Source organism: Narcine bancroftii, chromosome 3 (genome assembly GCF_036971445.1).
Source record: "Narcine bancroftii isolate sNarBan1 chromosome 3, sNarBan1.hap1, whole genome shotgun sequence".
NCBI lineage: Eukaryota > Metazoa > Chordata > Chondrichthyes > Torpediniformes > Narcinidae > Narcine > Narcine bancroftii.
Genome location: NC_091471.1, coordinates 1,403,162 through 1,421,036, shown reverse-complemented (window position 1 = coordinate 1,421,036; position 17,875 = coordinate 1,403,162). Strand labels below are relative to the sequence as shown.

The 17,875-nt window shown below is 50.8% G+C and overlaps 1 protein-coding gene across 6 annotated transcripts in view; it reads left to right on the top strand.

Annotated features, from left to right (window-relative positions):
- LOC138756923 (dynactin subunit 1-like) overlaps positions 1-17,875 on the top strand; it is a 145,952-nt gene that overhangs the window by 74,759 nt on the left and 53,318 nt on the right. For 4 of the 6 annotated variants that reach the window (XM_069923345.1, XM_069923343.1, XM_069923340.1 and 1 more), the window contains exons 5-8: positions 5,900-5,926; positions 9,942-10,130; positions 11,611-11,808; positions 14,596-14,800. In XM_069923345.1, the coding sequence (XP_069779446.1) occupies positions 5,900-5,926; positions 9,942-10,130; positions 11,611-11,808; positions 14,596-14,800 (619 nt within the window). The remainder of the gene's footprint in view (positions 1-5,899; positions 5,927-9,941; positions 10,131-11,610; positions 11,809-14,595; positions 14,801-17,875) is intronic. The other 2 variants (XM_069923341.1, XM_069923342.1) reach the window with 2 other exon arrangements.

The following is a 17,875-nucleotide window of genomic DNA, read 5'->3' as shown; positions in this document are numbered from 1 at the left end:
AGACTGGGGGTAGTGATGAACCACGGTAAAAGTGTAGATCAGACTGGGGGTAGTGATGTACCACGGTAAACGTGTAGAGAAGACTGGGGGTAGTGATGAACCACGGTAAACGTGTAGAACAGACTGGGGGTAGAGATGAACCACAGTAAACATGTAGAGCAGACTTTGGGAAGTGATGAACCACGGTAAACGCGTAGAGCGTACTGGGGGTAGTCATGAACCACGGTAAACGTGTAGAACAGACTGGGGGTAGTGATGAACCACGGTAAACGTGTAGAGCAGATTGGGGGTAGTGATGAACCACGGTAAACATGTGTAGAGCAGACTGGGGGTAGTGATGAACCACGGTAAACATGTAGAGCAGATTGGGGGTAGTGATGAACCACGGTTAACGTGTTGAACAGACTGGGGGTAGTGATGAACCACGGTAAACACGTGTAGAGCAGATTGGGGGTAGTGATGAACCACGGAAAACATGTAGAGCAGATTGGGGGTAGTGATGAACCACGGTAAACACGTGTAGAGCAGACTGGGGGTAGTGATGAACCACGGTAAACGTGTAGAGCAGACTGGGGGTAGTGATGAACCACGGTAAACACGTGTAGAGCAGACTGGGGGTAGTGATGAACCACGGTAAACACGTGTAGAGCAGACTGGGGGTAGTGATGAACCACGGTAAACGCGTAGAACAGACTGGGGGTAGTGATGAACCACGGTAAACGTGTAGAGCAGACTGGGGGTAGTGATGAACCACGGTATACACGTGTAGAGCAGACTGGGGGTAGTGATGAACCACGGTAAACGTGTAGAGCAGACTGGGGGTAGTGATGAACCACGGTAAACACGTGTAGAGCAGACTGGGGGTAGTGATGAACCACGGTAAACGCGTAGAACAGACTGGGGGTAGTGATGAACCACGGTAAACGTGTAGAGCAGACTGGGGGTAGTGATGAACCACGGTATACACGTGTAGAGCAGACTGGGGGTAGTCATGAACCACGGTAAACTTGTAGAGCAGATTGGGGGTAGTGATGAACCACGGTATACACGTGTAGAGCAGACTGGGCGTAGTGATGTACCACGGTAAACGTGTAGAACAGACTGGGGGTAGTGATGAACAACGGTAAACGTGTAGAACAGACTGGGGGTAGTGATGAACCACGGTAAACGTGTAGAACAGACTGGGGGTAGTGATGAACAACGGTAAACGTGTAGAACAGACTGGGGGTAGTGCTGAACCACGGTAAACAAGTGTAGAGCAGACTGGGGGTAGTGATGAACCACGGTTAACGTGTTGAACAGACTGGGGGTAGTGATGAACCACGGTAAACACGTGTAGAGCAGATTGGGGGTAGTGATGAACCACGGAAAACATGTAGAGCAGATTGGGGGTAGTAATCAACCACGGTAAACTCGTAGAGCGGACTGGGGGTAGTGATGAACCACGGTAAACACGTGTAGAGCAGATTGGGGATAGTGATGAACCACGGAAAACATGTAGAGCAGATTGGGGGTAGTGATCAACCACGGTAAACGTGTAGAGCGGACTGGGGGTAGTGATGAACCACGGTAAACGTGTAGAGCAGATTGGGGGTAGTGATGAACCACGGTAAACGTGTAGAGCAGAATGGGGGTAGTGATGAACCACGGTATACACGTGTAGAGCAGACTGGGGGTGGTGATGAACCACTGTAAACACGTGTAGAGCAGACTGGGGGTGGTGATGAACCACTGTAAACACGTGTAGAGCAGATTGGGGGTAGTGATGAACCACGGTAAACGCGTAGAGCAGATTGGGGGTAGTGATGAACCACGGTAAACTTGTAGAGCAGAATGGGGGTAGTGATGAACCACGGTTAACGTGTTGAACAGACTGGGGGTAGTGATGAACCACGGTAAACACGTGTAGAACAGACTGGGGGTAGTGATGAACCACGGTAAACGTGTAGAGCAGACTGGGGGTAGTGATGAACCACGGTAAACACGTGTAGAACAGACTGGGGGTAGTGATGAACCACGGTAAACGTGTAGAACAGACTCGGGGTAGTGATGAACCACAGTAAACGTGTAGAACAGACTGGGGGTAGTGATGAACCACGGTAAACGTGTAGAACAGATTGGGGGTATTGATGAACGTCGGTAAACGTGTAGAAGGGACTGGGGGTAGTGATGAACCACGGTAAACACGTGTAGAGCAGACTGGGGTTAGTGATGAACCACGGTAAACAAGTGTAGAGCAGACTGGGGGTAGCGATGAACCACGGTAAATGTGGAGAGCAGAATGGGGCTAGTGATGAACCACGGTAAACGTGTAGAGCAGACTGGGGGTAGTGATGAACACCGGTAAATGTGGAGAGCAGAATGGGGCTAGTGATGAACCACGGTAAACGTGTAGAGCAGACCGGGGGTAGTGATGGACCCCAGTAAACGTGTAGAGCACACTGGGGGTAGTGATGAACAACGGTAAATGTGTAGAACGGTCTGGGGGTCGTGATGAACCACGGTAAACATGTAGAGCAGACTGGGGGTAGTGATGAACCACAGTAAACACGTGTAGAACAGACTGGGGGTAGTGATGAACCACGGTAAATGTGGAGAGCAGAATGGGGCTAGTGATGAACCACGGTAAACGTGTAGAGCAGACCGGGGGTAGTGATGGACCCCAGTAAACGTGTAGAGCACACTGGGGGTATTGGTGAACCACGGTAAATGTGTAGAGCAGACTGGGGGTAGTGATGAACAACGGTAAATGTGTAGAACGGTCTGGGGGTCGTGATGAACCACGGTAAACGTGTAGAGCAGACAGGGGGTAGTGTTGAACCACGGTAAACGTGTAGAGCAGACTGGGGGTGGTGATGAACCACAGTAAACACGTGTAGAACAGACTGGGGGTTGTGATGAACCACGGTAAACGTGTAGAGCAGAATGCGGGTAGCGATGAACCACGGTAAACGTGTAGACCAGACTGGGGGTTGTGATTAACAACGGTAAACGTATAGAACGGACTGGGGGTAGTGATGAACCACGGTAAACACGTGTAGAGCAGACTGGGGTTAGTGATGAACCACGGTAAATGTGTAGAGCAGATTGTGGGTAGTGATGAACCACGGTAAATGTGTAGAACAGACTGGGGGTAGTGATGAACAACGGTAAATGTGTAGAACGGTCTGGGGGTCGTGATGAACCACGGTAAACGTGTAGAGCAGACAGGGGGTAGTGTTGAACCACGGTAAACGTGTAGAGCAGACTGGGGGTGGTGATGAACCACAGTAAACACGTGTAGAACAGACTGGGGGTTGTGATGAACCACGGTAAACGTGTAGAGCAGAATGCGGGTAGCGATGAACCACGGCAAACGTGTAGACCAGACTGGGGGTTGTGATTAACAACGGTAAACGTATAGAACGGACTGGGGGTAGTGATGAACCACGGTAAACACGTGTAGAGCAGACTGGGGTTAGTGATGAACCACGGTAAATGTGTAGAGCAGATTGGGGGTAGTGATGAACCACGGTAAACGTGTAGAACGGACTGGGGTTAGTGATGAACCATGGTAAACGTGTAGAGCAGACTGGGGGTAGTGATGAACCACGGTAAACGTGTAGAGCAGACGGGGTAGTGGTGAACAATGATAAATGTGTAGAGCAGACTTGGGGCAGTGGTGAACCTCGGTAAACGTGTCGAGCAGACTGGGGGTAGTGACGAACCACGGTAAACGTGTAGGGCAAACTGTGAGTAGTGATGAACCACGGTAAACGTGTAGAACAGACTGGGGTTAGTGATCAACCACGGTAAACGTGTTGAACAGACTGGGGGTTGTGATGAACCACGGTAAACGTGTAGAACAGGCTGGGGGTAGTGATGAACCACGGTAAACGTGTAGAACAGACTGGGGGTAGTGATGAACCACGGTAAACGTGTAGGGCAAACTGTGAGTAGTGATGAACCACGGTAAACGTGTAGAACAGACTGGGGTTAGTGATCAACCACGGTAAACGTGTTGAATAGACTGGGGGTTGTGATGAACCACGGTAAACGTGTAGAGCAGACTGGGGGTAGCGATGAACCACTGTAAACGTGTAGACCAGACTGGGGGTTGTGATGAACAACGTTAAACGTGTAGAATGGACTGGGGGTAGTGATGAACCACGGTAAATGTGTAGAACAGACTGGGGGTCGCGATGAACCACGGTAAACGTGTAGAACGGACTGGGGGTAGTGATGAACCACGGTAAACGTGTAGAACAGACTGGGGGTAGTGATGTACCACGGTAAAAGTGTAGATCAGACTGGGGGTAGTGATGAACCACGGTAAAAGTGTAGAGCCGACTGGGGGTAGTGATGAACCACGGTAAAAGTGTAGAGCCGACTGGGGGTAGTGATGAACCACGGTAAACACGTGTAGAACAGACTGGGGGTAGAGATGAACCACAGTAAACATGTAGAGCAGACTTTGGGAAGTGATGAACCACGGCAAACATGTAGAGCAGACTGGGGGTAGTGGTGAACCACGGTAAACGTGTGGAGCAGACTGGGGGTAGTGTTGAATCACGGCAAACGTGTAGAACAGACTGGGGGTAGTGATGAACCACGGTAAACGTGTAGAACAGACTGGGGTTAGTGATGAACCACGGTAAACGTGTAGAACAGACTGGGGGTAGTAATGAACCACGGCTAAAATGTAGAGCAGACTGGGGTTCGTGATTATGCACAGTAAATGTGTAGAGCAGACTGGGGGTAGTGGTGAACCACGGTAAATGTGTAGAGCGGACAAATGTTTAGGGGAATGATGAAAAATCATGTTGAAACTTTTCAAATGTTGAAAGGCATGGACAGAGTAGATGTAGACTCTCCCACGGTGGAGAGGGCAAAAAGGCACAACAGCAGGATTGAAGGGTATTTACTTAAAACCGAGAATTGGTGGACTTTGTTCAGCCAGAAGGCAGTAAATCTAGGAATTTTGTTGCCTCAGATGTTTGTGAAGGCCAGGTCATTGGGTGAATTTAAGACAGAGGTTGGTGGGTTCTTGATTAGCCATGGCATCAGAGGTTATGGGGAGAAATGGGGTGCAATGAGGCAGCATGGAATCTTGGGGCTGAATTGGCCTGTTAAAGTGGTGAATGTCTAATTTTAAAAACAGACCGGGCAATGGGGCTGAGTGGGAGATTGGATCAGCACATGATTAAACAGTGGGGCAGACTCGATGTGCTAAATGGCCTATTTCTTCTCCTGTGTCTTGTGGTCTTGTAGAAGGACAAGGGGCAGAGTATTTTGGGAAGTGTCATCGCGTTTCTTGAAAAAGTGGGAATGAGATTATACGATTTCTGGAAGAATTTGCACATTACTCTGGGCTACGTGTCAGGGCCACTGGTCAAAGGTAACCATAACACAGGACAGGACGGGTCATGCCATTGTATAAACCTTCCTGACTTCACACTGGGGCAGGCAACAGCAGATGGACTTTGGGAGGAGCAGAGGGACCTTGGTGTGCTCTGGTGGGATTGGTGTGCTTGTGGTCAGAGTTAAATGACACGGCACGTTTGTTTGTTGGGCATGTCTGCTCTGTGGATTGTGTGCTTGTAGCGGTGGGTGTAATAATGTGTTTTGAGCTGTTCGGTGTGTGGAGGGTGTGTGTTGCCCTGGTCTGGCTGTTGCAGAGCAGTGGGTATTACGTTCCTGTCTGAGTGTCGGCTAACTTGCCCTGCTGTCCGTGTTGTCTTTGCGAGAGCTATGGGTGACACTGGGTGCTCACGTCTCACACACTGCTCCCTTTGGGTGTCTGGTCCTGAAGGAACTGGCTCACTACTAACCGAGATGCTGTTTTCTCTCTGTTTAATCTCTGGTTTGTCGGCCGATGCTGCTCTCTGTCGCCTCCTCTTCCTCCCACTGACTCCGCGAGACACAGCAGCCCGTCAGGCGCACCAAGGTGAGCAGAGGACACAGCAAGTCGGGTCTCCCTCTGCCCATCCCCATCCCCATCCCCGTCCCCCCCTCCCCCATTTCCAGGAACTACTCTGAGGCAGGGATCTGGGAGATGGTTTCTGCTTCTTTGTAGGCAACAGCTGAGGGAGCAGGTGGCTGGAGAATCGCTGATGTTTCTCGATTCAAGAGGGGTAAAGACACCCTAGTGAGCCTTCTGGCAGTGGGAGGGAAATCCTGGAAGACAAGATTTGTGTACGTGTGGAGAGTCAGCACAGAATTATGTAGGGTGGTCTTTCTCACCAATTTGACTGCTTTTTTGGGGCGATCAAGGAGGACAGGGCACCAGAGGTTGTGCACGTGGACTCTCACGTGGCACATGGCCAGTTGGTCCAGAAGGTGAACTGGCCAATTAGGCCCTAACATGGAGATGGGAACTGGAGGGTCATGGTGAAATGTGTGGCCAGTGATGTTACCGCAGGGATCTGTGGTGTAAGTGATGCCCAGTAACTGCTTGGATGTTAACAGAGGAGCAATGGTGAGCAAGTTTGTGGAGGACACATTAATCAGTGTGTCGTAGCAGGATAAAGAGCGGAGAGAGTTGGCCGGCAGTGTTAAATCCTGCGTGAGGGCCTGCAGTAAGTGGGAGGGTGCAGCGAGAGAATGGACTTCCATAGATCCTGAAGGCAGCATCACAGGCTAATAATATGGATTATCCAAGAGCAGCGTCTGAGGCTGGCAGTGTGCTATGATTGGGCCAAGAGATGCCAGGGCTGTAACGGGGGCTCATCCCAGTTGCAGAGATTGCTCAGCCTGTGGTCTCGGGGCTTGCATCAGCTTCCTCTTGGGAGATAAGTCAAACCTCAGAAACAGGGTGTCAGGAATCATGGGCTTTTGGGGAAAGGTGGGGACTGGGACTCCGTGCCCGACAGTGAAAGGTTGGTCAGCCTGTACTCACTGATGATGGAGGGGTCAGAACCCCGGGATACGGACCACCCATGGTTTCCGACGGTAGAAGGGTGGTCTGCCAGTGCTCACTGATGGTGGTGGTGTGGAGGTTGTAACCCTGGGGAACAGACCACTCATCGACCCCGACGATGGGAGAGTGGTTCATCCACCTCACTGATGATGGTGAGGAATTGGCGGACCCCCGAGGAACAAACCCCCACGGACCCTGATGGTGGGAGAGTGGTCTGTCTACGCTCATTGATGATGGTGTGGAGTTTGTGGGCCCCTGAGGAGCGGACCACTCATGTACCCCAACTGTGGGAGAGTGGTTCATTCACGCTCACTGATGGGGGTGGGGGGGAAATAGTGGACCCTCTGGGAAACAGACCAACCATGATCCCCCGAAGGTGGGAAAGTGGTCCGCTGGTGCACATAGGGAGGGAGGAATGGAAGACCACCCATACTCACCCATGGTGGTGGGGGATCCTTGGGGATGGGACTGCCTATAATCCATGACATTGGGAGGGTGCACTGTCCGCGCTTACCCACAGTGGGAGAGTTTACCCCTCAGCGTGATCCTGTGCAGGGTGGAAGCAGGCTGCAGAGCCATTTCCCAGGCAACACACACCAGTCCCTGATAGGGCAAACACAACATCATGGTCTGCACACAATACCAACCAGTTCAACGTGGGGGGGGGGAACAGGATCCCAATAGCTAGCATGGGCATGGTGGGCTGAAGGGCTTTTTGCTGTGCAGCAGCATGACTCAACATAAATGTGAATAGTGTGGCCCACCGGACCAAAGACAGGGAGGTCCGACATACAAAGAGTCTGTACACAGTCGGGGTGTGACATCAGTTCACCAGATCAACAAGGAGAGAAGGTGGGCTGGGGGGAGCAAGGGGATCAGGAACAGAAACGGGGTGGGGGGGATCAAGAACAGAAACGTGATGGGGGGATCAGGAACAGAAATGGGGGGTGGGGGGAATCAGGAATAGAAATGGGGTGGGGGGTGATCAGGAACAGAAACAGGTGGGGGGGATTTAGGAACAGAAACGGGGGGTGGGGGATCAGGAACAGAAATGGGGGGGATCAGGAACAGAAACGGGAGGATCAGGAACAGAAACGGGGGAATCAGGAACAGAAATGGGGTGGGGGGAGATCAGGAACAGAAATGGGGGATGGGGATCAGGAACAGAAACGAGGTGGGGGGATCAGGAACAGAAACGAGGTGGGGGGATCAGGAACAGAAACGGGGTGGGGGGGATCAGGAACAGAAACGGGGGTGGGGGGGCAAAATCAGGAACAGAAATGGGGGTGGGGGGGGATCAGGAACAGAAACGGTGGGGGGGGGAGGATAGCTGGCCGTGGGGTAATTGAAGAAATTATTTGAACACTTGGCTTGAAACAAGGAATGTTGGGGCTCACAATTGGTGACTAATCAGCAAGACTCGAACTGGGAGTCATTGTCTTTCGCGGACTTCCCCACTATCCTCCCACATCTCTTCACTTTCACAAATGTGAGAAATCCATCTGCTGAGTGAAAATCACTTCCCCACCCCAGTCCTCGACCACCGGAGGGAAACATGAAAGACTGCAGACGCTGTGATTGTTGTAAACCCTCCACAGAGAGATGGCTGGAGGAGCTCGGCCAGTCTTTCAGTAAAAACACACCACAATTTGTCGAGCATCTCGGTTCTGTCCACCGCAGTAGTCTGGATCTCCTGTGGCCACCCATTTCAATTCCCTGTCCCATTCCCTTGCCAACATGTTTGTCCATGACCTCTTGTAAAGCCAGACTGAGATCACCTGCAAATTGGAGGACCAACACCTCAGCTTCCGATTGGGCCCCCTCCAACCAGAAGGCACTAACATTGACCTCCCTGGCTTTCAAACACCCCTCCCCACCCCCCCCCCCACCCCCACATACATCTTTCCCAGCTGCCTTCCCCAGCTCTCTTCCCTGTCTCCTTTCTTACAGATGTAATAAATTCTCACCTCCTCCCTTTTCACACCCATTAACACCTTTTATTTGGGGTCTGGATTCCTCTCCCCCCCCACCCAGGCAGCACTCTCCCCCCCCACCCAGGCAGCACTCTCTGAATTCTGAGACTTTCTGAGATTTCCTGCTTCTGGGGCTCATTCTGCTTATTCCTTGAAGAAGGGCTCAGGCCCAAAACGTTGTGAACATCTGCTTTTTATGGACATTGTAAAGTCTGGTCGAGTTCCTCCAGCATCTTGGTTTTTACCTCGACTGCCAGCTCTTGCTCTGGACGTGGACCCTGGTCCAGGCTCCTGCAGACTCTGTCGTTGGTAGTAATGCCCCGTCTCACCGATCGTTCAAGTGGCCCCTCCGGGATGTATGAGCGTGGGCTTCCAGCTCATACACTGGATATCTCTGTCACTGCCCTATCTTCACTGGCGGGAACCTTCTGCACCTTCCCATAAACACTTCACCAGATTGCCAGTGGACAATAGGTGCTGGAGTTGGCCATTTAGCCCATCAAGCTAGCACAGCCATTCATTTAGATCATGGCTGATCTTCCACTACCAGTACCCTGTCCCTGCCTTCTCCCCATAATCCTTAATTCCCTTGTCCACAAGAACCTTATCTAACTCCCTCTTAAATTTATCCAGAGAACCCGCCTCTTATCACCCTCTGTGCAAAGCGTTCCACAGACCAACAACTTGTCTGGGTTAAAAAAAATTCTCATCTCTGTCCTAAAGGGCCTTCTCTGTATTCTTAAACTATGGCCTCTAGTCCTAGTCTCGCCGAAAATTGGGAGGACATAAATCAGTTTCTATCATGTCCAATCCCTTAAATAATTTTATATACTCAATCACATCTCCCCTCATCAACCCCAGTTTATCCAACCTTGTGAATCTACGCACTCCCTCAATCGCAAGAATGTCCTTCTTCAAATTAGGAGACCAGAACTGGACACGATACTCCTGATGCCCTCTTGACTCGAGGATTTGGGGGGAGGGGGAGAGAGGGCAGGATCAGGGGATTTAGGCTGCATGATTAGCCATGGGGGTTTGACTGGTGGCCCTCTTGTTCTGTTCTCCGGCAGCCCACACGGAACATGACCTCAGCTGCTTCCAGCGTGGGCACAGCGTCATCAGCCACCCCCTCCCCATCCACCGGAGAGATGAGCAGCAGTGATCCGGGAACCCCTGCACAAACCCCACTGGCAGCCCCTGTCGTGCCCACTCCCGCTGGCCTGGCTTCACCACTGGCACCTCCGCTGCTGTCTCCAAAGGTGAGTGAAGACCCCTCAGCAGCATGGCAGCCCCCCATGCAGCCGCAGCATGACAGACAGGAGGAGAGACCAATCAGCCTCTGCGCTCTGCATCTGCCCATCCATTCTTGCTCTCCAAACCCTCATCTCAGCCCATGTCCTAATCAAAAACTTGTCTTAAATTTAGCCACTGATTTGTCCACAGATTCACCATCCTCTGGGCAAAGAAATTCCTCCACATCGCTGTTCCAAAAGGATGTTTTGGTATTCTGTGGAGCTCCCAAGTCCCTCTGTACCTTCACTTAGATAAAAGCCTGTCTTCATTCCTTCCCCCAAACTGTATGCTCACACTGTGCTCCATCTACCATTTCCTTGCCCAATCTCCCAACCTGCTCAGGTCTTTCTGGAGACCCGGTTCTTCCTGTCCCTTTGTATCACCTGCAAATCTAAAAATTCTTCATCCAAATAATTGACCCATAATGAGAAAACAAGTGGTCCCAGCATCGAGCCCTGTCGAACACCACTGGTCACTGCTGGCCAACCAAAAAGTGTCCCTTTCTACCCCACTCTCTGCTTCCTGCCGGTCAATCAATCTTCTCTTCATGCCAGTATTGTTCCTGTAATCCCATGGGGTCTTGCTTGGGTGACACCTTATCAAAGGCCCTTGTGAAAATCCAAGAAACCATCCACTGACTCTCTTTGTCTGTAGTTTCTGTTATCTCTTCAAAGAATTCCAACAGGCTTGTTATTCAAGATTTCCATGGTGACCTGCTGATTTCACTCTGTAACTCCCGGTGACCCAAAGTCTCATCCTGAATAACAGATTCTACATCTTTCTAACCACTGAAGTCAGGCTAACCTGCTGATAATTCCCTGTCTTTTGCCACCCTCCCATCTCAGGGTGGAGTGATGTATTTACCACTCCCATTTTCCAGAAGTATTTCCAAATATAACGATTCTGGAATAATCATGACCAAATCCTCTACAGTCTCTTTGGTTACCTCTTTAAGAACCCTGGGATGTTAGCATTCACCGTGGGTGACTTATCCACCTTTCCCACCACCATCTCCACAGTCATCGTAACTCCTCCCATTTCTGGTCCTCAACACTCTTGAACGTTTAAATGTAGATATACAGCACATAACAGGCCCTTTATACCCAATTAATCTACAACCCCATTGTATATTTCATACGGTGGGAGGAAACCAGAGCCCCTGGGGAAAACCCACGCAGACACGGGGAGATTGTACAAGCCTCTTACAGATAGCATGAGTTTGGAACCCCAGTCCCGATGGCCAGCACTGTAAAGGCATTGCGCTAACTGCTACGCTGAACATGCCATCCACTTCTGGAAAGTTGCTGAACCTTCCACAATGAAAACCCGAGATTGATGCCATTTCCTCGTTTCCCCCATTCCTGTTTCCTTGGCGGTCCTGTTTCAACCCCCTCCTCCCTTGCTCTGGACTCCATATGTGTGATGACCAGCTGTGTGTGGTTTCAGGAGGAAGAAAACCTGCGAGCCCAGGTGAAGGATTTGGAGGAGAAGCTGGAGACATTGAAGATGAAGAGGAATGAGGACCGGGCCAAGCTGAAGGAGCTGGAGAAGTGCCGGCTCCAGCTGGAACAGCTCCAGGAGTGGAAGCACAAGATGCAGGAGCAGCAGAGCGAGCTGCAGCGCCAGCTCAAAGAGGCCAAGAAGGTGTGGGGTCTGGGTGGTCTCCGCAGGGCCTAATGTCCCATAGGGTGCAGATCCTGGGCTTCCGGCCAGTGTTCAAACTTGTGGCCAGCGTGGGAGGAGATTATAACTTCCCGAATATGGACTGGGAAAGGTTTAAACAGAATGGATTTTGTTAAATGTGTCCAGGAACCTTTCCACCGGCAACGTGTAGATCGTCCCACACAGGAGAGGGTAACATTGATGCAGTCTTGGGAAAATGGGAAGGGCAAATGGATGAAATGGTTTGGGGCTATTGGTTTAACATTGTTATGGAGATGGACAGGGTGGGACAACAAGTTAAAATTCAGAATTGGGCAAGGCTAACTTAGGTACAAGACAAGAACTAGCTTGTTCACTGGGACAGGATGTTTGAGGGAAGAAGAACATAAGGAAAATGGGCTGTTATTTAAAAGTGTCTACGACACGCATGTTCCCGTTCAAATGAAGGGTCAAACATGCCAGCGTGGGGAAGATTGGATGACGAGGGAAGGAGGCATGAGGGTAGGAACAAGCAGCTGGGATCTAGTGAACTCCTCGAGGAGTTTCGGGAACTGAGGAACAAGCTAAAAAAGGAAATCTGGAGAGCAAAAAAGGGGGCAGGACATGGTGCTGGCAGATAACATCAAGGATAATCTTGTGAGATTTTATGTACGTAAAGGGGGAACCAGAGAAAGAAAAAGGACCTCTTTGAAGTCAATGGGGTGATCTGTGGGTTGAGCCATAGGAGATGGTAAAGGTCCTCAACGAGTTCGCCTCCTCTGGAGAAGGGTACGGTAACCAGGGTCAGTCGATGGTAGTGTCTTGAGAAAGCAGAGGGTGGTGATGGAAGGGTGTTTTAAGACTGGAGGCCTGTGACTCTAGTGGTGTGCCATAGGTGTCTGGTATTGTAGAGAGTGGAGACGTTTGCCAAAGTTTGCAGCAGGTTCTTGATCAATCAGGCAGGGGAATGGTTCATGGGATTTAATACAGAGAAATGGGAGGGGTTGCCTTTTGGGAGATTTTCCCACCCCTCCCCCTCCCCCTTAAACAGGAAAAAGGTGCTGGCTGCCCACCTATCTATGCCCCTCATAATCTTATATACCTCCATTGAGTTACTTCACTGCTCATCCATCCCTCATGATCAAGGCAAGGTCGCAGAACCCCTTGCACACATCCAGAATGGGACAAAACACACCTCACTCTGGTTTCCTCCCGGAGAACAGTCCCAACCTCTCCAACCTCTTGTTGAGACCCCACCCATGTCCACGACTCCACCCTTGTCCATCTCAGTCGGTGGCCAGAAGTACGTGGAAGGACAAGGACAAATGGGAGCAGCCCAGAATGTCGACATGGTTGGAATGGTGAAGATGGGCTGAAAGGCCTGTTCTGTGCCAGCCATTTATCTCTCACTCTTCCAACTTCCTCCAGTGTACCCCGTATCCCCTGCTTGAAGGATACATGAAGGATGCCATTGTATACCCCGCAGACTCCCCTTGACATTTGCCAAGATATCGGGTACCTCTCTCATGGAGATGCCCCAGAGGTTCCCCTTCACTGAAACTCCTGACTGCAGACTCAGTTTCTTGGTGAATATCGATGAGTATTCATGTCAGAGCCCACCTGCTACCTCTGGCTCCACACACTGACTGTTGGCAGCAGTACACATGTTCCTGATTATAAGGACATTCAACCATACAGCGGGGATGTGATCCCACTGGAGAGGGTGCTGAGGAGATTAGGAAAGCAGAGCAGCAGGCCCTTTGGCCTATGTGTCTGTGCTGAACGAGGTCCAAATCAAACTCTGTGGCTTGCATCTGATTGATATCTCCATCCCCTTCTCATTTCTGTCCCTGTCTCGAAACCTCCACCTCTACTCCAGGCACCCACCACTCTGTAAAATAACTTGACCTGTTCATCTCCGTAAACTTCACCTTAAAAACACCCTTTAGAACTGCAATATTTATCCCGGGGAAAAAATTATAACCCTAGAACATTACAGCACAAAACAGACAGTTCAACCCATCTAGTCTGTGCCAAACCATTATTCTGCCAAGCCCCACTCACCTGCACCCAGCCCATATCCCTCCACACCCCTCCCATCCATGTACCTGACCAAATTCTTCTTAAATGTTAACATTGAGCCTGCATTCACCACGTCAGCTGACAGCTCGTTCCACATCCCCACCCCTCTCTGTGTGAAGAAGTTCCCCTTCACTTAACCCCAAAACTTTTCCCCTTTCACCTTAACCCAAGTCCTCTGGTTTGTATCTCACTGCCCTCAGTGGAAAAAGCCGACCTACATTTACTCTTTTCTATTTCACCTAACTCTCCACCCCATCAATCCCTCTCATGATACATACACCTCTATCAGTTATCCCTTCATCTAGGATGGAGGGGGACTGGGGGGGGGGCGGAAGGGGGGCCCATGGGGAGGGCCCAGATGAAGGGGGACCTAAGGAACAGGGAGACGAGTCCTGGGGGGATTCCAGGAGGAGAGTGTGGTGGTGCCAAGGAGGGAGAAGGGTCCCAGGAGGATGGGTCCAGGGAGAAGGGGGAGGGGAGACAGTGGGAGGTGGGTGGGGAGGGGCAGTCAGGGGGAGGGGGAGGTGGGGGAAGTGGACCGAGGAAATGAGAAGGTGGGGGGAGGGAGAGGGGAGGCCAGGTCAAGGGGGTCGGGGCCCAGGAGGGAGTGGGATGCCTGGGAAGAGGGGAGATGGGAGGGGAGAGGGTCACCGTGGCCTGGGGGAAGGGTGGACGGGCCAGTGCTGAGAGTTGGCTCCTTGGCTGCAGGAAGCAAAGGAAGCTCTGGAGGCCCGAGACCACTACATGGAAGAGATGGCGGACACAGCAGATGCCATTGAGATGGCCACCCTAGACAAGGAGATGGCAGAAGAGCGGGCAGAATCCCTGCAGCAGGAGGTGGATGGCCTGAAGGAGCGGGTGGATGAGCTGACCATGGACCTGGAGATCCTCAAACACGAGATCGAGGAGAAGGGTAAGGAATGGGCCGGGCAGGGGTCTCAATGATGGGATGGAGCAATGGGTGACATGGGGAGTAGGTGGGGGGGGGGGGGGGTGTCAGGACGGAGTGGGCAAAATTTCTCCCTGGATTTTGAGGCTCTGTTCTCTAGTTCTAGTCTCACCTCCCAGTGGAAATAACTCTCAGATTTGCTGTCAGGACATACATGACATCACATACAACCCTGAGATTCTTTTTCCTGCTGGCGAGACAGAATTACCTCTAGCTTATCTACTTCTGCCATAATTTTATGTGTTTCTATAAGATCCCCTCTCATTCGTCTAAATTTCAGCGAGAACAGTCCCAGACGACTCTATCTCTCCTCATAGACTAACCCCCTTTTCTCCAGAAAGAAACTGCTGGCGACCAGAACTGCACGCAGTACTCCAGGTGCAACCTGAACGGTGGCAGCAGAACCTCCCTGATCTTAAATTCAATCCCTCTAGTAATGAAGACCAACATTCCATTCACCTTCTTGATAGCAGGCTGCACCTGCTAACCAACTTTTTGCAGTTCATGCAAAAGCACTCCCAAGTCCCTCTGAACAACGGTACGCAAGAAACTTTCACCAGTTAAATAATGAGATGATTCTGGTGACTCATTTATCAGCAAGCGAACCAGCTCCCAAAATGGCGGACATGGTGTGGGAAATTGACCTGCATCCAATGCAGGTTTTTGTCTGAGCTGATGATGTCACCTATGACTTCACTTCCTGTCCATGTGACAGAAGCCATGATATATATAAGCCCAGCATGCAAGCCTGGAAGTGTCAGTCTTGCACTAGACTCCACAGTGTGTACATCGACTTCCTCGCATATACATCAACTCAACAACATGCACAGTGATTCCACAATGTGTACGCTGATGTCTTGGAGGGACATCCGAGGCGCTCTAGTATTTGCCAAAGCCCTTTCCTGCTCATCTCCATTGGGCACGCAGAACTCAAAACGGTCAACCAGTTTACCTTCCTTGGCTGCACCATTTCATCGGATGCAAGGATCGACAATGAGATAGACAACAGACTCGCCAAGGCAAATAGCGCCTTTGGAAGACTACACAAAAGAGTCTGGAAAAACAACCACCTGAAGAAACACACAAAGATCAGTGTGTACAGAGCTGTTGTCATAACCAAGCTCCTGTTCGGCTCTAATTCATAGGTCCTCTACCAGCATCACCTACGGCACCTAGAACACTTCCATCAGCGCCGTCTCCGCTCCATTCTCAACATTCATTGGAGTGACTTCATCGCCAACATCGAAGTACTCGAGCTGGCAGAGTCCGCAACCATCGAATCCACGCTGCTGAAGACCCAACTGCGCTGGGTGGGTCACATCTCCAGAATGGAGGACCATCGCCATCCCAAGATCGTGTTCTTTGGCGAGCTCTCCACTGGCCACTGAGACAGAGGTGTACCAAAGAAGAGGTACAAGGACTGTTTAAAGAAATCTCTTGGTGCCTGCCATTTTAACCACTGCCAGTGGGCTGATCTCGCCTCAAACTGTGCATCTTGGCACCTCACAGTTCGGCGGGCAGCAACTTCCTTTGAAGAAGACCGCAGAGCCCACCTCACTGACACAAGACAAAGGAGGAAAAACCCAACACCCAACCCACCAATTTTCCCTTGCCACCACTGCAACCGTGCCCACACCAGACTTGTCAGTCACCAACGAGCCTGCAGCAGACGTGGACATACCCCTCCATAAATCTTCGACCGCGAAGTCAAGCCAAAGAAAGACACTGATGTCTATAGCAGCTCAGTATAGAGAACTTCACCACATGATTTTCAATTATTTTTTCTCTTCCAAAGTGGATAACCTCACATTTGCCAACATAGTCCTCCATCTGGCAGACCCTTGCCCCCTCACTTAACCCGTCTGCATCTTACTGCAGACTCTCCGCAACCTCTACTTGCTTTTCCACTCAGTTTAGTGTCATCAGCAAATTTAGATGCCCTACATTCGGTCACCTCTTCCAGATCGTCATCATATAACCATATAACCATTACCTCACAGAAACAGGTCAGTTTGGCCCTTCGAGTCCATGCCAAACACCTTCCCCCACCTAATCCCAATCACCCAATCCCACCTCATAGCCTTAGATGCCCTACATTCGGTCACCTCTTCCAGATCGTCATCATATAACCATTACCGCACAGAAACAGGTCAGTTTGGCCCTTCGAGTCCATGCCAAACACCTTCCCCCACCTAATCCCAATCACCCAATCCCACCTCATAGCCTTAGATGCCCTACATTCGGTCACCTCTTCCAGATCGTCATCATATAACCATATAACCATTACCGCACAGAAACAGGCCAGTTTGGCCCTTCGAGTCCATGCCAAACACCTTCCCCCACCTAATCCCAATCACCCAATCCCACCTCATAGCCTTAGATGTCCTACATTCGGTCACCTCTTCCAGATCGTCATCATATAACCATATAACCATTACAGCACAGAAACAGGCCAGTTTGGCCCTTCCAGTCCATGCCAAACACCTTCCCCCACCTAATCCCAATCACCCAATCCCACCTCATAGCCTTAGATGCCCTACATTCGGTCACCTCTTCCAGATCGTCATCATATAACCATATAACCATTACCGCACAGAAACAGGCCAGTTTGGCCCTTCCAGTCCATGCCAAACACCTTCCCCCACCTAATCCCAATCACCCAATCCCACCTCATAGCCTTAGATGCCGTACATTCGGTCACCTCTTCCAGATCGTCATCATATAACCATATAACCATTACAGCACAGAAACAGGCCAGTTTGGCCCTTCGAGTCCATGCCAAACACCTTCCCTCACCTAATCCCAATCACCCAATCCCACCTCATAGCCTTAGATGCCCTACATTCGGTCACCTCTTCCAGATCGTCATCATATAACCATATAACCATTACCGCACAGAAACAGGCCAGTTTGGCCCTTTGAGTCCATGCCAAACACCTTCCCCCACCTAATCCCAAACACCCAATCCCACCTCATAGCCTTAGATGCCCTACATTCGGTCACCTCTTCCAGATCGTCATCATATAATCATATAACCAT